This window comes from Erinaceus europaeus, chromosome 16, assembly GCF_950295315.1.
Source record: "Erinaceus europaeus chromosome 16, mEriEur2.1, whole genome shotgun sequence".
Lineage (NCBI taxonomy): Eukaryota > Metazoa > Chordata > Mammalia > Eulipotyphla > Erinaceidae > Erinaceus > Erinaceus europaeus.
The window spans coordinates 17405248-17426794 of NC_080177.1; the positions used below are offsets into that span (position 1 = coordinate 17405248).

Genomic DNA, 21547 nt, shown 5'->3' on the forward strand with positions numbered 1-21547 from the left:
CTCCCTGCCTCTTCATTCTCTCAGGATGCTGTGTCCTCCCCTGTGACTTCCCCATATTCTATCCACACTTTTGTGTAAATACTCCCTTTATTAAAAATTCTCCTCAAATTACCCAATTGAAGCAAGCCATCTGTTTCCTATCAGGAGGACCATCTACTCACTCTGTCAACTGTACCAATAAATGATACATTTTTCCAAGTCCCAAGCACCAGGCATATACTATCAAGTGTCACAAAGCAATAATCATTTATTTTTTTTGAAAAGTTGTTTACATATATTTATAGACAGATGGAGTTCCACTTTAAGACACGTGAAGATAAGAGTGTTTCATTAAAATAGCATGCAGTCAAACATTTTTGTGGTTTCATTGTGTTTTACAGGTTCATAGTATTTTTAAGTGCAGTACTTGCTTAGCCAGCTACTACATCTTTATAACCAAATACTGACCACCCATGTGCACTGCTCATATTATTTATACACTCTGCTTCTATTTGTCTAGGGAACTTCTTTTTGCTCCCAAGTTAGCACTCTGCTCAGCCAGACTGAGCCCACATTCTTCCCTGTCTGTAACAAAGGTGATTAGATCACCCTCACATTTCTATGACCTTAGAAGATTCTATTCCCATAATTAAGAAATAAGGCCTAGGCAAAAGAGATGGAAAATGCATATTTCCTCATTGTGTACAAAGAAGCGACTCTATCCAAGAAGCTAGTGGCATTCGAAGTAAAATAAAATCACAGAGCTTTCCAGGCAAACAGTAGAGTTCAGTGTGCTTGATTTCTCGTGATTTCTATGCAAAAGAAGTTGCCCATGTTTTATTTTTAAAAACAGCAAATATATCACCACTACAAATATGAAATGATGTCTACATAGCCAAAATGAAGTGAAATTAAGGCAATTGTCCAGATAACTCACAATTAAAAAAAATTATAATGGTTGAATGGAAGAAATAAAGGTAAGCAAAAGACAGGAGCATCTTCCCCACTACTTACAGCAACCATGACAACAATTAATTACACTATTCCAAAGTTTCAGAGCTTTTGTCTGAAAGACTTGGGTTCTCCACTATTCAAAGTCTGGTCTCAGTTGTGATATGCATCCTGTAAGTATGGGTGTAGAATAAAAAGGGGAAAAAATGAAACTTGAAGCTTTCACCTTAATTATTCAGGCTGGGTATCAACATTGACCACTAACCAGTGGAAATTTAATTTTTTTTTAATGGATGCATATGTTCGAACTGAAATGGACCTCTGAATTCACCTTGCCCATCTCCCTCGATTCATGAAGAAGGAGACTGGAGTTCAGACAGATGCAGCATTTTGCTTAAGGTCAGACTGATGTATCCCAATTTAGCACTTTTCTCAACTCAATACTTCATTTCAACAGCAGCTTACCAGTGACTGTCCCTGTGGCCAAGCTTTCCAACTGTTTTGTTCAATATGGACCTCTCCTCCCCTTCTGTTTTTTTGTTTGGTTACATCTAGAAAAGATGCTAAGGATACAGGTAAGCAAAGGACTAAAAGACTTAGTCACAGCCAATCAAGAGGACAATTCTTTGTGCTTTCAAATTATAAATTCTCTATAGAAGGAGAAAACCGATTTGTATTGTTGGCCATCTTTTAAACCCATGACTGGGTTAGGGGGGAAGGGACAGAGAGAAATATGATGAATTCAGAAATGTCAGAAAACTTTGGTCTTTTCAGTTTGTTACATGCCTGCTACAAACAATCCCAACAGCAAAGATTGAGAAATACTAGGTCAAAGAATTTTGGCCCTAACCTTTTAGCCAGAAAACAGGATAGCCAATGAAGCAGACCAATACTTACAATGGTTCTTGATTTGATTCCAGTGCCATAGAGATGGTCCAAATTCAACATCAAATTTATTTTAACACTGCAGTGAAAATGCTATTAAACAGAGCATGTAATAAAGTCAGTAGCTACTGAGCAAATTGCTTATTATTTTTTAAGCAAGGAAAAAAAATTTTTGGCAAATGGTTCTATCGTGATAAGATATGAAGACACTTAGACCTTATCTCCCCAATATGAAAATGTCCCTAAATAATCAAGTTGGAAGGCACATACCACTGCCCTAGCAGTTCATTCAAGTTATCTTTAGCGTGTGAAATTTTAATTGTGCTTTTTTTTTAGCTTGTTAACGATGCAATACGGCCGCAAAAAGTGACATCCGTGCATACATATAATTTCTTTTCCAATAGAGTGATGCTCTTCCCCATCTCTGATGTTCACTTTCTGAAGAGAGATTTTTGTTGTTGGTTTTTGTTGCTGTTACTGTTAGTTCCTTGTTTTATAAAGAACCAAGTCCAAGATGGTCTTGGAGAGATACACTTCACAGTTTGGGTTCTATTTATATAGAAGCCAAGTTTGAATGATTTTTGTGTCCTAGCACAAAATGAAGTTTCTTGAAATGTTATAATGGCATGTCCCTACCGTCATTTGTTGACGTGCAAAAGTCCTGGGTGATTTTCTTTTCTCACTGGCTGTTTAAGGCTCACTTCACTCCCTGAAGAGATGATGGGCAGACTGTTATCCATGTGATATCTGATAAGGTGACCAACATTATCAAATACATGATCCTTGGTCCGCACCTTAAAAAGGAAGTAAAAAAATATTTCTAGGTTAAATGGTAATATTTGACCTTAAAGATAAAAACAATCAGCAGAGGGGAAAAAAAAAAAAAGAACAAAAAACACTGACATAGCCCATAAGGGGGGGTATTTCATGAATATAAAAGAGAGAAGGTATTATTTAATCAAATTGCTCTTATCTCTCTCAATGGGGCTGTTTTCAACTTTGTGCTCCCCTAGGGGACTGCAATTTCTTCACTGGATTCTGGGGTTCTTCTACGGGTGTTTTGGTATATATCTCATTGTTACACTGGTGTTTGGGTGGATGGATGGGGATTGAGACAATTCATTTCATCACCTTACAGATGCTACTGTTCCCACAAAGCTGATCAGTCTCTCTTGCCAAAACTACCAGTGTCTTGTCCGTCTATATATTAGATAATTCAGTTCACATCCCCACCTCACATTATACCTCCAACCTGCCTTGACAGGAACATTTCTAACTACAAACAACCTCCACTCCAGCTCTACATCTTATGTTGACTTAATGCTATTCTACTGCTCTGCTCCTAGGATTCCTACCTTATACTCCAACTGCCCTCCGCTATAATTTTGGTCTGTTATACATGACAGAGCACTCTGCTCTCCTGAGAAACACCATTAATGCTTTGACTGAACCAGTCTTTGCCGAAATACAGAGACAGAGGGAGGCAAACACAGAGAGGGAAAGACACCAAAACACATGCTCCTTTTAGCACGGTGATGGTCTGGTTCAAACCTGGATTGTGCTCATGCAGGTGAACTGTCTTGCTGACCCTCATTCATTCTCATAGTTTGGGTGTTTGATCATGAGTTTTGTAAAGTATAAACACTTTGTGAGCAAGGGCAATGCATATACTCCTGATCAATACTCAACTATAAATTCCTGCATGTCAGAGTATCATATCCACTTAATTCATCAAGTTGAACTCAAAGACAAAAAGAAGCTGTCCTCTACTTCATCCTCCAGGGTGATGATCTCCACTCAAAACACTCCTCTAACCTCTACACAGGTACTTCCTGCTCCAGTTGGAAGATTAAAGAGAAAGTAAGCCCATAGTTGCGCAAACCCTCCATTATCAGGTGTGGGAGATTTAACATAATCACAGCATCCTCTAAAGAGAGGTCAGCAATACCTTGCCTTCAGGATCCACCAAGAGAAGATGTTTTGCCTGGCCTCCCTGTAGTCCACTCAGCACATACTGGCCAGGAGATGTGGCACTCTCTCGAACCAAAAAGTCCCCGTCTTTGAGCAGGAGGCTTTCAGCCGCCTTCCGGCTCAGCTTGCCATGGTAGCAGTCTTCACTCCGCAGCTGCTGCTTGATGTGCGGCAAAGAATGTGAGCTGTTGGGCTGAACCGTAGCACCTGGCTGAACGGTTTCCGGTGGCTCTGAAGTCAAAACACAATGAGAGACACCATCCAGTTATCTCTTCACCTGTTCCTTCAGCAACTCATTCACTCAGTCCACATTTTATTAACTGCGCAGCTCTACTGTGTAAAGCACACTTGAAACGATGCTGTTTCTGGAACCAATGGGATTTTTGTTTTCATAGCTTCCAATGCATGTAACTTTAAAAAGTAGATCCAAACACTGCCTTTGGGGAGGCTGGGGTGGGGTGGGGGTGGGCGGCAGTGGTGCCCTGGGTTAAGTGCACATAGTACGAAGAAGCATAAGGACCCACACAATCCTGGTTTGAGCCCCCAGCTCTCTACCTACAGGAGGGTTGTCTCACAAATGGTGAAATAGGTCTGCACATGTCTGTCTCTATCCCTTTCTTCCCCAGAGCACTGACTTAAGGTGGTATAGGAGACTGAACCTGGGACTTCAGAGCCTCAGGCATGAGAGTCTCTTTGCATAAGCATTATGCTATCTACCCCCCATCTCTCTGTAAATTCCCCCCTCCCCTCTAAATTCTCTCTATCCTATCCAATAAAATTGGGGAAAAAATGGCCACAGGAGCAGTGGACTCATAGTGTAAGCACCAAGCTCCAGCGATAAACCTGGAGGCAAAAAACAAACAAACATACAAAAACTTTGCCTTTGTGTTACCCAGAAAGGTCTGCCCAGGTACAAGAGTTTTTTTGTGCAGACGAGAAATGCAAGTGGCCCATGAGAATTGCTTTTATAGCTGCAGAAAGAGGATCTTCAGATCTCAGGGGCTGTGCGTTCAAGAAAAGGAGACTAATGGTAACCTGACATCACAGACAACGTCTAAAGCATTCTCAAATTCTTGGAAAATACCTGTGGTGACTTTGGGTTGTGCCCGTTAAAAAAGACAAAAAACTTTTTCCCCCTTTTGTTGCCCTTGTTGCTTTACTGTTGTTGTGGTTATTATTAGTGTTGTTATTGATGTCATTGTTGTTGGATAGGACAGAGAGAAATGGAGAGAGGAAGGGGAAGACAGAGAGGGGGAGAGAAAGATAGACACCTGCAGACCTGCTTCACCACTTGTGAAGCGACTCCCCTCCAGGCAGGGAGCTGGGGGCTCAAACCGGGATCCTTGTGCAGATCCTTGCGCTTCCTGCCATGTGTGCTTAACCCATTGTGCTACCACCTGACTGCCCCCCAAAACTTTTTAAAGCAAAATCATGAATGTTCTTCTAAAGATGTTTCCAACTAAACACTTGAAAGTTGTGCTACACCTCTTATTATTTTTTTTTATTTTATTTATTTATTACTGGATACAGAGAGAAACTGGAGGGGAGGGGAGGGGAAGATAGACAGAGAGACACCTCCAGCCCTGCTTCACCACTTGCAAAGCTTTCCCCCGGAGGTGGGGGACCAGGGGGGTGGAAGCTGGGTCTTTGTGCATTGGAATATGTGTGCTTAACCAGGTGCCTCACCACCTGGCCCTCCTCTCATCATTCTTATTACATAACTACTCTGTTGTTTATGGCATTGACTCATCTGAGCCAAACAATGGCTTAGGTAGAAAATGACAGAATGACAGAGCAGCATGGCTGGAGTCAGCTCTCCCCCACCCCCACCCCCACCGGAAATGCTGCTAAGATTCAAGAGCACTGGAGGTGTCAAGAAGGTCCTGTCAGTAGCATGTCACACCACTGATGGTACTTTCAGTGAGAATATTCTCCAGCTGACATTGATCAAGTATAATAGGCATTGCTTGATCTTGTTTGATTCTCAAAATTATAATTCTCATAAAGGTCTTTAAAAGGCTAAATAGGGGTCGGGTGGTGGCACATCTGCTTGAGTGCATACGTGACAAGGTGCAAGGACTTGGGTTCAAGCCCATCCGTCTATACCTGCAGAGGGAAAGCTTTGCAAGTGGTGAAGCAGGGTTACAGGTGACTCTGTTTCTCTCCCTCTCTACCTTCCCCTTCCTCTTGACTTCTGGCTGTCTCTATCCAAGAAGTAAATAAAGATAATTAGAAAAAAATTTTTCTAGGCTTACCCAAAAGTCTCAATTTTTAAGGCTTACCCAAAGTCACAACACTCATATGTTTAGATCTGGGACTTGAAATAAAATTTATCTGAAGCCAAATTTTAGACCCTTACTCTAAACCTTTTCTCATGGGTGTGAAAATCTTTTATTTTAATATGAGAAGCCAGAGCACTGTTCAGCTCTGGTTTATGGTGGGGCTGGGAATTGAACCTGAGACCTCAGAGCCTCAGGTATGAGAGTCTTTTTGCATAGCCATTATGCTGTGTCCTCAGTGCCTTGAAAATCCTTTTGTTTCCAAAATTATTCTACCCTCTCTACTTCTGTATTACTCAGAAAAATCCTGAGTAAACAGTCAAGTTATCAGGATAGTATACAACATCTCCAGAAGTAATAGCACAAAATTCTTATATCTGAATCCAGGTAAGAGTTGTATGTTTAATATGACAAATTTACCAGGCAAATAATCACAGACATTAGACTTTGTCTCCTTAAACATAAAGGGTCTTTGCATAGAAACCAGACCCTAATCTTTATGCATGCAAAAGAGTATCTTCATGTCTCATGCAAAGGTATGACAAATGAGAAATCTCCCCAACTCTCTTTTACAACTTACACATGACAATCCCTAGATCCTATACAGTCATTCACAAGGTAACCAGTGCCCTGTGAGCAAAGTCCAACTCCCCTGTTCAGATATTATAGATTTGCTTCTAGTTAAGAACTTCTAAGTGACACAAATATGATTCAGAATTCAGATTTTTCTTTAAATATATATCTTTACATCTAGTGGCTGAAAATATTCTCCTTCACAAACAACAAGATCTAGCTAGTGTTGCTGGAAAGTGCCAACTGAAATGTGTCCAGATTTGAATAACACTTGTAGTTGGCTTTAGTGTTACTTGCTCTGGAGCACACACTTCTGGGGCAAGCGTGCGTGTGCGCGTGTGCGTGTGTGCGTGTGCATGTGTGTGTGTGTGTGTGTGTGTAGAGGGATAGAGGGAGAGGGAGAGAGAGTGAGTGTGAGTGTGAGTGTGAGAGGAGGAAGACATTGTGTAAGGGTAGGGAATGTATGTGTACACAGTTTAGTACTCTACAGCTTTTGGCTTATCCTAAGATTATGGTTGATAGCTTTTGAACGAGAAAAAAAAATCAGACATGATATCATCTTAAAAAGAGGCGACAGATCACGGGCCAGTCAGAGGATATGGACAATATTTTCCTAACACAGTTTCCCAAATTAGCACAAGGACAAGATACACTCAGCAGGGAGATCTCAACCAGTAACACACATGTTGCCAGCATTTAAATTATTTTAATTTTAGACAGTGCACACACAAAGTTTTTTTTTTTTTTTGTCAGAAGTATTAAAAAGAGACAAAGATATTATACCAAAATAAAAGAGTCTGGGGTGGGTGAGGCTGAGGGCTCAGGTCCTGAAACTTTATGGCAGAGGAGGATCTGGGGGGGGGGGTTTGTATTGTTATATGAAAACTGGGAAATGTTACAAATATATAAACTATCATATTTTACTCTCGACTGTAAACCAAATAACCCTCCCCAATAGAGACATTAAAAAAAAAAAAAAGAAGACAAAGAAACTCAATCACAAATGTTCACATCACCAAATAACAGCAACCTTTAATACTGTGACTCATTATCTGCTAAGTGATTTTAGGAATGATCATTATAATTTAAATATTGTTACTTATATATAACTTTATGGAATACTTGGTAGGTTACAAGAGACATACAACCCTCCAAAATTTTATTATGAAAAGGAGATCTGAAGAGTGCAATTACTAATAAGGAGATGGAATCAGTATTCAAAAACCTCCCAACAAAGAAAATTCCAGGACCATGACTTTACTGGCAAATTCTACCAAACACTGAAAGAATGAATGCCAATTCTTTTCAAACTCTTCCTCCAAACAGGAGGAAATACTTCCAAAGTCATTTTACAAGGCCAGTGTTACTTTGGTACCAAAACCAAACAAGGAAACAAGAAAAGAAGGTTATAGATGAACATAGATGTAAAAAATAATAATAAACAAGTATGTTGGCAATACTTTTTTTTGGATCTGATACCAATAGCAAATGTCATCAAATGGGCTTTAATCTAAGAAGTTCGACACTGAAAACACACTTTACTTTTTTCTTCTTGTTTGGATTTCTTTTTTTATTATTTTTATTAGTGATTCAATATTGATTTACAAAATCACATGTCAACAGGGGCATAATTCCACATTGTTCCCACCACCAGAGTTCTGAATTCCAAATCCCTCCATTGCAAACCACTGTGTTTCTCCCAAGGTTACTGATATGGGTTAACCATCATCTCTCAGCTATCTGTCTGCATTTGTAAATAACTGTCCTCCTTTTTTTTCCAGGTCCAATCCTCTCTTCCCCTCCAAGCCAACCATAACCCTATTACTACATCCAAATATCTCTCCCTTTTTGTCCTCTCTCTGAGACCTGATGGAACTGGAGCTTAGAGCCCTCTTATCCTATCACTTCTCCCCCACTGGGAATGGGGATCAAAGTTATTTTGGGGTGCAGAAGGTAGGAGTTCTGGCTTCTCTGCTGGCTTTGGGTGTTGGCAGGTCAATCCATACCCCAGTCAAAACACTTTTTTTTTCCAAAGAGGTCATCCAAATGGTCAGTAAGTACATTAAAAAGTGTGTCTGGCACACTTTAATGATGACTCTTCTATCACTAGCAGTCCTCCTCATCATCTGAGGCCCTAGGCGGGGAGTCCTGAGATTCCTACACAGACATGATGGGCCTAGACCTCAAATAGATCCCTCTCTCCATTGTCACTGGCCATCTCTATCAGGAACGACACAACAGATCCCTTTGTGGACCCCCATAGGACCTTTCCTTCAATTTGGATCAACAACGGTAGAGAATGTTCCATCCTCCAAAGGGAGGCTGGGTAACATACTCTATCTACCACCTGAGAAAGATGGGTCCTGAAATCAGGGCAGCTTGGAACGTTCCTACTCATGACCACAGAATGTGAGCTCAGACCTACAGGGATGCAGAAGTTGCATTGGCTCCTAAGCCGAATATGGGCCCCAGATAAAATTGATGGGGTCTATAGTCAATAATATTTATACACCTTTCCCATATTTGGGAGCTACTCTCTTCCCTGATCCAGCTTTCTAGCCCCTTTTCCAGCCATGACATCATCACCCCAGACAATAACTTGGGTCCACCTGCATATCAGAATTCAGGCTCAGGAAAAAACTAGTATAGTCACGGGCCCTTTGGAATATAACTAAAATAGGCCTACTAACTATCTTCAAAACGGAGACCCCAAATCTTCATCTGCACTACTCCAGCCTTTAGGTTCACCATTAGGCAACAATGTGCTTGGCTTTATATGTTAACTCCTTTTTCAGCCACCAGGTTCTAGATGCTACCATGATGCCAACTGTCCTTCCTTGGGCAGACAACCCCACCAATGTGTCCTGCGCCCTGCTTCCCTAGAGCCCTGCCCCATTAGGGAAAGAGAGAGACAGGCTGGGAGTATGAATCAACCTGCCAATGCCCATGTTCAGTGGGGAAGCAATTATAGAAGCCAGACCTTCCACCTTCTGCACCCCATAATAAATCTGGATCCATACTCCCAGAGGGTTAAAGAATAGGAGAACTATCAGGGGAGGGGATGGGATACGGAGTTCTGGTGGTGGGAATTGTGTGGAGTTATACACCTCTTATCCTATGGTTTTGTCAGTGTTTCCTTTTTATAAATATGTTTTTTTACCAAAAAAAAAAAGTGTGTCTGATATGACTGGCCTCAGGGAAATTTCAAATAAAATCCACAAAGAGAAATCACCTCAGATCTGTGAAAATAACAATTATCAAAAGGCGGGGAGTGGGGGAGAACCAGGTGGTAGCTCACCCTGTAAAGTGCACATGTTACCAGGTAAGAGAATCAAAGTTCAAGCCAGGTGTCACCATCTGCAGCAGAGAAGCTCCACAAGCAGTGAAATAGTGCTTGTGGGGTCTTTTCTGTCTCTCCTTTTCTTTGTCTCCTCATTTTATCTCTGTCTCTCACTTTCTTTTTCTTTTTTTTGCTGGGGCTCAGTGCCTGCACCATGAATCCACTGCTCCTAGAGGTCATCCCCTCCCCTTTTTGTTGCCCTTATTGTTGTAGCCTTGTTGTAGTTATTATTATTGTTGTTGTTGATGTCATTCATTGTTGGATAGGACAGAGAGAAATGGAGAGTGGAGGGGAAGACAGAGAGGGGGAGAGAAAGATATCTGCAGACCTGCTTCACCATGGTCTCAAGAAGATACTCTGTAGCCCCATATTCATTAAAGCATTTTGTATAACATCCAAGACATGGAAACAAAGTAAGTGTCCATTGATGGATGAGTGGAAAAAGTAAACAGGTTATCATTTAATCATAAGAGAGAGAGAGAGAGAGAGAGAGGGAGGGAGGGAGGGAGAGAGAGAGAGAGAGAGAGAGAGAGGCTGGGAGGTAATGCAACGGTTAAGCACACATAGTGCTAAGTGCAAGGACCTGCACAAGGATCCCGTCCCTAGTCCCCCCTCACCCTACCTGTGGGGGGTGGGGGGTGGGGGGGAGTGTTGCTTCACAAGCAGTGAAACAAATCTGGTTTCTTTCTCTCCCCTTTTTGTCTTCCCCTCCTGTCTCAATTTCTCTCTGTCCTATCCAACAACAGCAGCAGCAACAACAACAAAGGAAAAAAGATGGCTTCTAGGAGCAGTGGATTCACAGTAAAATAAAATGAAAGAAGAGAGAGAGAGAGAGAGGGAAGGAGAAGGAGAAGGAGAAGGAGAAGGAGAAGGAGAAGGAGAAGGAGAAGGAGAAGGAGGAGAAGGAGAAGGAGAAGGAGAAGGAGAAGGAGAAGAAGAAGAAGAAGAAGAAGAAGAAGAAGAAGAAGAAGAAGAAGAAGAAGAAGAAGAAGAAGAAGAAGAAGAAGAAGAAGAAGAAGAAAGAAGTGGAAGAGGTAGAGGAGAAAGTGCTTATCCTGCCATTTGAAATGGATAACCCTTGAAGGCATTATGCTAAGAGATGTCGGTCAGACAGATGTCAGTCCTAAACTCTGTGTATCATCACCGTTATGGAGATTCTAAGAAATCCAAACTCATAGGAACTGATTGGAGGTTACAAGAGGCAGGAGTTAAGGGGTGGAGAAGATAGATAATGGTGGTAAAACTTCTAGTAAAAGATAATTAAGTGCTGGAAGGTAACCTATAGCACAACTTTAGTTAGCAGGGGCTGGGGAGATAACATAATGGTTATGCAAAAGACTTTCATGCCTGAGGCTCTGAGGTCTCAAGTTCAAGCTTTAGCACCACTATAAACCAGAGCTGAGCTGTGGTCTGGTTTAAAAAAAAAAAGAAAGAAAGAAAAGGAAAAAAATGAAGGGCAGCTACAATGTTGTGTTGGGTATTTTATAATTGTTAAGAGCGTAGATCTTAGAAATTCCTATGAGGAAAAAATGTAACTACATGAATTATGAATGTTAACTAAGCTTACGGTAGTAATCATTTCAAAATATATACATATATCAAATGATCCTGTACACTTTAATTAATGCACTGTTATGTGTCTATTATATTTCTTTAAAAAATTTCATTATCTTCATTTCTTTGATAAAGACAGCCAGAAATAGAGAGGAAGTGGGATACAGAGAGGAAGAGAGACAGAGAGAGACACCTGCAGCACTGCTTCACCACTTATGAAACTTTCCTCCTGAAAGTGAGGACTCGGGACTTAAACCAAGGTCCTCGTGCATTGTTACGTATGCGCCCTCAACCAGGTGTGCCAGCACCCAGCCCTGCCAATTACATTTCAATAAAATTAGGAAAAAAGAAAATAAAGAATATCATGCAAAGTTGAAAAAAATATTCTAAAATAGAAGAGTGAAATATGCAGGTTTATAGGGACTTATAACTTTCATTTATTTTTTTCTTCTTAAATTTTTTGCTATCTACCAAAATAGTTCATTTATTCGTCAATTAAGACATGGGGGGGTGGACAGTGGTACACCAGGTTAAGCGCACTAAGTAGGAAGCCTAGGGACCAGCACAAAGGGTAGGGGGGTGGGGTCGCTTCACAAGCAGTGAAGCAGGTCTGCAGGTGTCTTTCTCCCTCTCTCTTCCCTTCCTGTCTCAATTTCTCTCTGTCCTATCCAGAAAAAATTAAAATTAAAAAAATGGCCACAGGAGCAGTGAATTCATAGTGCAGGTACCAAGCCCCAATGATAACCCTAAAGGCAAAATAATAAGTAAGTAAGACACAGGTAGATATAATCAGACATCAGTTGCAGATACCTTACTGAAGCATAAACATACTGGAGCTAACCAGAAGAAACAGTCTAGGAAGATGCTGATAGTACTAGGGAATGGGAAGGGACATTTAATTTACTATTAGATAGTCACAGAAAGAAATTGAGAGGTGAGGGGAGAGAGAGAGGGGGAGAGAGAGGGGGAGAGAGACAGAGACCCCTGCAGCTCTGCTTCACCATTCATGGAGCTTCCCCTGTTGTTAAAATTCGGAGGCTCCAGCTGGCCGGGCTAGCTTCACGGGCGGGTAACAGAGACGAGCAGAGACATACGGCTGGGCAGGGAAGCTGTATTTCTTTATTCAGGAACTACGATTCATAAACTAAACCAAACTAATCACCAAACAGAACTCTGCTGCCTCTTTCCCCCGCGGCGGCGCCAAGCACTCTCTAACTCTGGAACTCTGGAACTCTCTCGGGGTTCCTTTAGTGTGTGTGCTTAACCAGGTGCATCACCACCTGGCCCCCGGAAGGGATATTTTTCATTTTATTTTACACCATTCTTTATTTTTTTTATCATTTGGATTTTATTCTTTCTTTATCATTTATCATTTATGCTTTATCATTTGGATGTCCTTGGTGAGCATTTGTATTACGGTGAATTAAAAAAAAAAAACTTCACAGAAATTAAAATGTATGCCAAAATCAGGATAGGCACATAGTCAAAGATATAATCAGAAGAGGGACAATCTTGGAGAAGCAAGAATGTCAGTGTAGGAAGAAAGCTCCTCCTTTTTCTCCCCCACATTACATAGATGCCATCACTGATTCAGATGGACCTTAAGTAAACAGTCAACTCTCTTTCCTGTTAGCACCTATATTTCATAATGTTACCCGTGCACACTGAATCAGTGAAAACTGAACCATTGTCCCAGGGGAGGTGCAGGCTTAGCTTCTCCCAAGCCTCAATTTGTGACATTTTCATTAAACATCGAAACATCGCTTAGCTATTTAAAGACGTCTTGTTTCGCATGTGTTGTGGATTCATTAACACTGAACTCACAGCCAACAGTACTATGACTCATGCTGGATGAAGCTTATCTAACACACAGATTTTCTCCATAAGGCCTAGCACCGCTTTCTCCCGCTTAGAAATAATAAGACAGCTCAGTAGCACCACATTTAAATGGCAAAATGTCAACAAACAGTATAAACATTCAGGGGAAAAAAAAATAACAGCTTGGTATTAGATAGACCACAGAAAGCCTCTTGTTTGCAGTCTGAGTGGATGGCATCACCTTGTTTAACCCTGGGTGGTAGCAGATGTGTGAACATTATAAAATCAAAACTGATTTGCATTCAGGAGAAACACTCCATAGCATTTCTATAAACGTGGTCAGAAAATAAGTTAACATAAAATGTCAGGTAGAAATGAAATGTTGAGAGAGTACCCACAGCAAATTCTTTGCAATGCAAAGGAGGTACCAGAAGGATAAAGAACAGGGAAGCTGGGGGTCAGGCGGTGGCACAGTGAGTTAAGCGCACGTGGCGCAAGGCGCAAGGACCAGCGTAAGGATCCCGGTTTGAGCCTCTGGCTCCTCACCTGCAGGGGGTCACTTCACAGGCGGTGAAGCAGGTCTGCAGGTGTCTATCTTTCTCTCCCCCCCCCTCTGTCTTCCCCTCCCCTCTCCATTTCTCTCTGTCCTATCCAACAATGAACAGCATCAACAATGGTAATAATAATAACCACAACGAGGCTACAACAACAAGGGCAACAAAAGGGGGAAAAATGGCCTCCAGGAGCAGTGGATTCATGGTGTAGGCACTGAGCCCAGCAATAACCCTGGAGGAAAAAAGAAAAAAAAATAGGGAAGCTATCAACAGAGGGGACTGAATATGGAGCTCTGGAGGTGGGCACTGTGTGGAAATGTACCCCTCTGATCCTATGGTCTTGTCAATGTTTCCATTTCATAAATAAAAATTTTTTAAAATATGTTACTGGGTCATAGTGGTTAGTATGTGACAATGGATAAACTGGTCTAGAAGAGGCAAGTGGGCCAACAGAAAAAGTATAAAATAGCCTCAGAAACAGACTCATATATAAGAGGAATGTAGTAACATTCAAGAAAGAAGAAATTGTTAAGTCAATGGGATTTAGAAAAACTGATGATTTACATAGAGAAAATTAGACTTTATAAAGTTTACTGGTGTGTGTGTGTGTGTGTGTGTGTGTGTGTGTGTGTGTGCACGTGTGCATGCAGGTGTGTTTTCTCCACCAGAGTTATCATGGGCTTGGAGCCTGCACAGCAGCTCCCCTGTTTTTGGATTCTCAGGCAGAGACTGGGCACACTGAGGATTTACTGTAGAAAGCAGTGTTTACTATGCCAGCAGGCCCAGTCAGACTCAGACCCACAAAACACTGGGCCCTGAGCTCCATGGCACTTGGCTTTTTATACAGTTATCAAATTTCCCATAGTAACTGATAGCAACAAGCTTAACACGTTACTTTTTCTTTTATGTATAGGTAGTACAACTTGTTTGGGTTATCAGCAGACTCTGGTAGATGTAGCAGATTTTTCCTCCTCGTTTTTAAAAAAATCTTTATTTGCTGGATAAAGACAGCCAGAAATCAACAGGGAATGAGGTGATACAGAGAGAGACATACCCCACTCTCCAACAGGAAACGCTGACAAGACCATAGGATAAGAGGGGTACAATTCCACACAATTCCCACCACCAGAACTCCGTATCCCATCCCCTCCCCTGATACCTTTCCTATTCTTTACCCCTCTGGGAGTATGGACCCAGGGTCATTGTGGGGTGCAGAAGGTGGAAGGTCTGGCTTCTGTAACTGCTTCCCTGAACATGGGGTACATTTTCATATCTCCCTCCCCAAGACAGGCACCAACACATATCATTCATCATCGATATATCATCTCCCTCCAATTTAAGGCACTGTACCCCCTCAGCCCCTTGACTCCCCTCTTCCCTTTGTATTCTTGGATGAGGTGAAATAGACCACATTTCATTAAAGTTTCTCCCTTAAGCACTCTCTACCCTCCTCTCTGGCAATCTCAGTTGTGCAGTTTCAATGTAAGAGCTTTTGTTCCTTCACTTTCTTTCTAATTAATTAATTATTGACTCCAGGGTTATTGCTGGGGCTCCATGCTGGCACTACAGAAATTGAATCCACTAATCCTGGTGGCCATCTTTTCCATTTTATTGGATAGAACAGAATGAAATTGAGAGAGGAGGGGGATACATATATAGAAAGACAGACACCTGCAGACCTGCTTCACCACTCATGAAGCATTCCTCCTGCAGGTGGAGAGCTGGGGGCTCGAACCTAGATCCTTATTCAGGTCCTTTCGATTAGTAGCAAGTGTGCTTAACTGGTCTGTTCCCGATCCCCCACCCTCTACCCCCCTCACCCCCACACACTTTATTTCATTATATTCTACTTAAAAGCTTGAGAGTGTGCTAAGGGCTAGGGGAGTAATGTCAGGAGACAGGCAAAATCTGAGCCTATAGATGACAGAGGACAAGGAGATAACTTTCCTGAAACTGAACTATAAACAAAACAAAGTCCTCTCCATTACTGCCTGGCAGGGTTTGGTCATTTCTATGGGCCAGTGACGACTGTGTTATGAAAGTGAGTTTTTATTGCAGTTACCTTTTTTTTTTTTTAAATTCTCATCCCAACACTAATTTTGTGTGAAAGGGGGCAGACAACTAGCTAAATAGTTGACAAACTTGATGGAGAGGGCCTCCTACCACCTAGCTATCATGCCCATGACAATAAATGCTATTAACTGTATGCCATGTTTGCAGTGCCTCCTTCCAGAGGACGGCAAATAAGTTACACATGAACAGGAGAGCTCATGAACAACTCGTGACAAAACATGTCTGTGGCAGGAGCAGCCCCTCATCTACGAACAGCGACCCTCCTTTCCATGACGTTCTAACACTCTTAAGTCTTAGCTGGACACACAGCCATCCAGCTAGAATAACCTGTCTAGTCCTTTGAACCTAGGTACAGACACATGTCTACAGTCTGACAATGATGAAAGAAGAAGTGACACCTGTCACTTCTGGGAGGCAAAAATGCACCTGTACTGCTCTTGCTTTGCTTCCTACGAAATGAAAGAAGACTGGTGCAGTAGTGAGAGTCCGAGTGTCTACCTTAAACTGGAGACGGAGGCCAGATTTGAGCATGACAAGGTGGTCCTGCCAGCCCTGAGCTACCCATCTTTGAACTATGAAATAAACCAACTGCACTTTAGTCCTCTTCCAACTACAGTCTTTGGGGGAGAGAGGAGGTTTTTTGCTATGGAAATTTAGCCTAAAACCTAATAATAAATCAATATAAAAAAGTAAGTCTCATGGGCCAGGTGGTGAAGCACCTGGGTGAGCGCACACATTATAGTGCACAAGGACCTGGGTTTAAACCTCTGGTCCCCACCTGCAGGGGTGAAGCCGGACTACAGGTGTCTCTCTGTCTCTCCCCCTCCCTTCTCAATTTTTCTTTGCCTCTACCCAATAAAAAAGATGAAGAGGGGATCGGGCAATAGTGCAGCAGGCTAAGTGCACATGGTGCAGAGCACAAAAATAGACGTAAGTAGCCCGGTTCGAGCCCCAGGCTCCCCATTTGTAGGGGAGTCACTTCACAAGCAGTGAAGCAGGTCTGCAGGTGTCTGTCTTTCCCCCTCTCTGTCTTCCCCTCCTCTCTCCATTTCTCTCTGTCCTATCCAACAACAATGACATCAATAACAATAATAGTAACCACAACGACAAAAAAGATGAAGAATACATTTAAAAAAAGAGTTTCAGTACTGATGATTTCCTTCTACCATGTTTGACAAGAATAATGACTGTGTCAAAGTTTTTTCTTTGTTGTCAGTGTGACAGAATGAACTGAGAAGTCCCAAAGGCATAAATGAAAGACAGGAAGTTCCTGTGTCTAAATGTGCTTTTGTTTTGTTTTAATGAACTAATCAGTAATAAGCGTTTGTCTGTGTAAGGAATGATAAGAAGGTTTAGAGAAGTTGCAGATGGTTTTTCAGGAAGAAAAGAAAGAATCAGGAAGATGCAGGGGCAGAAGGAAGGTTCAAAAGTGTGTTTAACAAAGCAGAACTTGGACTGGGTTTGGTGTATTGCACCAAAGTAAAAGACTCTGGGGTAGGGGGTGTGAGGGAAAGGTTCAGGTCCTGGAACATGATGGCAGAGGAGGACCTAGAGAAGGTTGAATTGTTTTGTGGAAAACTGAGAAATGTTACATATGTACAAACTACTGTATTTTACTGTTGACTAAAAAAACCATTAATCCCCAATAAAGAAAAAAAAAGACAAAAGACAGTTTACAAGAAAGTAAATGAAAAATTGTCTCTCTTAGTTGAATCTTCTGAAATCCATATTATGTATATTCTTGGAGTCTGATTTAAGTATTTTTGGAGGGACCTGAATTTAATCTCAAGGGGATAGCAAGAAGTTGAAGAGGGCTAGAGCACACCACATCAGCAGCTAAAGCACATTGCATCTTAATGAGACACACAGAAGAAGCAGATGCCAGAGGTCTAAATTATAAATATACTGCTGCCAAGGGAGAGAGAGGGGGAAAGGATAGGAAAAGGGGGACAAAGTCAGTGAAAACACATTTTGCTGTTACAATTTTGCACAGAGCTGGTCTCAATTTACTTTCAGCTAATGATAGGAATCCTGTTATGAATTAACTTCACCTTCTCCTACAATTGAATTTCTTATTATTGGCCAAGAGACAGTTTCTATGCTTCTGCCATAAATTTTTTTAACACTGAGGATCTGCTTGTAAAGAAACTGGAACTGCAAATGAAGAAATATTCCAGGTCACCTGAAAGTGAGTTTCCTAATAATATGTTGTCTCTTCGAACCATGCATGAAATAGAAGGCATCTAGTTCACATACTTAGCAAGTTGAGATCTAGAAACTTTTTTCTAAGGGGCTGGGCAGCGGTGCACCAGGTTAAGTGTGCATACTACTAAGCACAAGCACCCAAGCAAGGATCTGAGTTTGAGCCCCCCACTCTCCACCTGCAGGGGTAAGCTTTGCAAGCAGTGAAGCAGGTCTGCAGGTGTCTATCTTTCTCTCTCCCTTTCTGCCTCCACCCCCCCCCCCCCGTCAATCTCTCTGTCTTATCCAATAAAATGGAAAAAAATGGCCACCAGGAGCAGTGGATTCAGCTTCTTTCTGTAGTGCCAGCAGTGAGCCCCACCAATAACCCTGGTGACAAAAAAAAAAAAAAAGTTTTTTTTTTTTTTTTCTAAAAACTTGTCCCTCTAGAAAATACTGCTCTAGCCAAATAAGCGTTTCTACAGTGAATGGCTAAGTTCACTGCAGGTAACTGAGCTCATTGTCTCTCATCATCCCTGGCACAAAATGTTCTCTGCTGGACACAAAGACTCAATCCTCATATCCCAATGCAAGGAAGAACCCAAGTGTCCCATTTGTCAATAGTTAGTTTCCAGCTAATTGACCACATGTTCAGGGTCTAACTTGCTACAGAAAACTGCTCAACAAAAAGTTCATCTACCTCATGTGGCACCTAAGACTGAGGTCAATGGGGCATGAAGGTCTAGATATTTAGGCCCAATGTGGACCAATCCCAATGTCCCCTATCTATTTTCTGTAGGGTTGGTCAAGACTTGGTCAAGCTTGTATGGTAACTCCAACCATCTCTCTTGGCAGCTTGAGTTTTCTACTTCCCTTTCAGGTATTGATCCTAGTAAAGATCCTACACACCAAGATCTGTCTCACTACCCACTTCCAAAGAGCCTGACCTGATTGTTTGGGTATCAGAAGTTATATTAGAACGCCTGCAGAAAGATGGCTGAATTTTTACCTGACTGGCAATGAAGACTGGTTATTTAGTCTAAAGAGTTAAAGAGGTCTGGTGAAGCCCAGGTTCAGCAAAAGCTCTTTTTAAATTCCTTCTTGCCATGGCAGACATGCCAGCTGGAAAGCTGCCCTTGGCGGTTCTCGAGAGACTTTCTGGGCTAGTGAAAGGACTTTCTCAGCCTCCGGTTCACCATCTTTGGAGTCAACCAAATTTGACACCAAGCCAGTCTCTGAACCCAACAAGCTTCAATATTTTATGGAAAAGACTTTCTGTTTATTTATTTTTCAGTTGATTATAGACGTTGGGCTTGTTTTGCTTTTATTTATTTATGTTTCTGTTGATGCTTTTACCCCTGGAAGCAATTTGGCAGGGGAAAAAAACGATGTTTGTCTTATTGTATCATAGCCACAGTGTGGGTGAAAAAAAGCCATCTATTTTAGTTCTGTGTCAATTACTTAACAAGGAGTTTTGAAATGAATGAGGTTAATAGCATCACTAAACAGACCCGAAATCATGACCATTGTTCTTCATGCAAAGAAGCAAGAAACAAATTATAAATTATCTTGCAGATTTGTTTTTTTGTACATCTTTCTGCAAGAGCAAACAGAAAAAGCCAAAAGTTGGCAACTAACTGAAAGCGTTTAAGTGGCTGGAGAGATGGTTTAACTGGTAGAGCATGGACTTTCATGAATAAAGCCGCATATACTTATAGCAGAATGAAGCTCTAGTTTTTCTCACTCTCATAATATATATATATATACTTAAAATAATATATTTGAATATATTACTCAATGTTAAAGCCTCAAAAAAAAGTTTAAATAGATAACATCTCCACAAAGTTCTAATTTGTACTAAGTATGGGGAGGGATTGAAGTAAGAATGAGTTCTTTACCTGGTGCCAAGAAAATAGTCTTTTAAAACTGAAGAGTTTTGTATCTTGAATAATGGCCACAGAAAGAAATGTTCAAGCCCTGACCTCTAGTACCTGTGAATATAACCTAGTTTGGGAATAAAGGTCTCCAAAGACAAGATTGGGGTGGGCCCTAAATCCAGTAACTTTACCCTGTAAGAAAGAAGAGAGACTTGGGGCACAGGCATGAAGGCCAGTAAAGACTGAAGCAGAGTTTGGAGCCAATTAGGTCTACAAGTCAAGGACAACGAGTGCTAGCAGATACCAGACATGAGGAGAGAAGAACAATTCTCTTCCAGAGTTTCCAGAAGAAACTAAGTGAACCACCATCTTGATTTAGGGCTTCTGGCCTCCAGACTGTAACAGAACAGATTTCTAGGTTTGTTTTTTTTTTAAATAATTTATTTCTTTATTGGGGAATTAATGTTTTACATTCAACAGTAAATACAATAGTTTGTACATGCATAACATTCCCCAGATTCCCATTTAACAATACAACCCCCACTATGTCATTCATCATCTTTCATGGACCTGTATTCTCCCCACCCACCCACCCACCCACCCCAGAGTCTTTTACTTTGGTGTAATACTCCAATTCCATTTCAGGTTCGACTTGTGTTTTCTTTTCTAATCTTGTTTTTCAACTTCGGCCTGAGAGTGAGATCATCCCATATTCATCCTTCTGTTTCTGACTTATTTCACTCAACATGATTTTTTCAAGGTCCATCCAAGATCGGCTGAAAATGGTGAAGTCACCATTTTTTACAGCTGAGTAGTATTCCATTGTGTATATATACCATAACTTGCTCAGTCACTCATCTGTTTTTGGACACCTGGGTTGCTTCCAGGTTTTGGCTATTACAAATTGTGCTGCCAAGAACATATGTGTACACAGATCTTTTTGGATGGATGTGTTGGGTTCCTTAGGATATATCCCTAGGAGGGGAATTGCAGGGTCATAGGGTAGGTCCATTTCTAGCCTTCTGAGAGTTCTCCAGACTGTTCTCCACAGAGGTTGGACCAATTGACATTCCCACCAGCAGTGCAGGAGGGTTCCTTTGACCCCACACCCTTTCCAGCATTTGCTGCTGTTACCTTTTCTGATGTATGACATTCTCACAGGAATGAAGTGATATCTCATTGTTGTCTTGATTTGCATTTCTCTGACAATCAGAGACTTAGAGCATTTTTTCATGTGTTTCTCGGCCTTTTGGATCTCTTCTGTGGTGAATATTCTGTCCAAGTCCTCGCCCCATTTTTGGATGGGGTTATTTGTTGTCTTGTTGTTGAGTCTGGCAAGGTCTTTATATATGTTGGTTATTAAACTCTTATCTGATGTATGGCATGTAAAGATCTTCTCCCATTCTGTGAGGGGTCTCTTGGTTTGGGTAGGGTACTGATACCAAAAGCAGACAGGGACACAACCAAAAAAGAAAACTACAGACCAATATCTCTGATGAACATAAATGCGAA

General features: G+C 41.4%; 1 protein-coding gene across 2 annotated transcripts in view; it reads right to left on the reverse strand.

The window, feature by feature from the left end:
• Positions 1-227: 227 nt before the first annotated feature.
• SHC4 (SHC adaptor protein 4) overlaps positions 228-21547 on the reverse strand; it is a 151171-nt gene continuing 129851 nt past the window's right edge. For both annotated transcript variants that reach the window (XM_060174627.1, XM_060174626.1), the window contains exons 10-11: positions 3764-4017; positions 228-2609 (exon numbers count right to left, since the gene is read on the reverse strand). In XM_060174627.1, coding sequence (XP_060030610.1) covers positions 2454-2609; positions 3764-4017 — 410 coding nt within the window. In that variant the 3' untranslated portion in view covers positions 228-2453. The remainder of the gene's footprint in view (positions 2610-3763; positions 4018-21547) is intronic.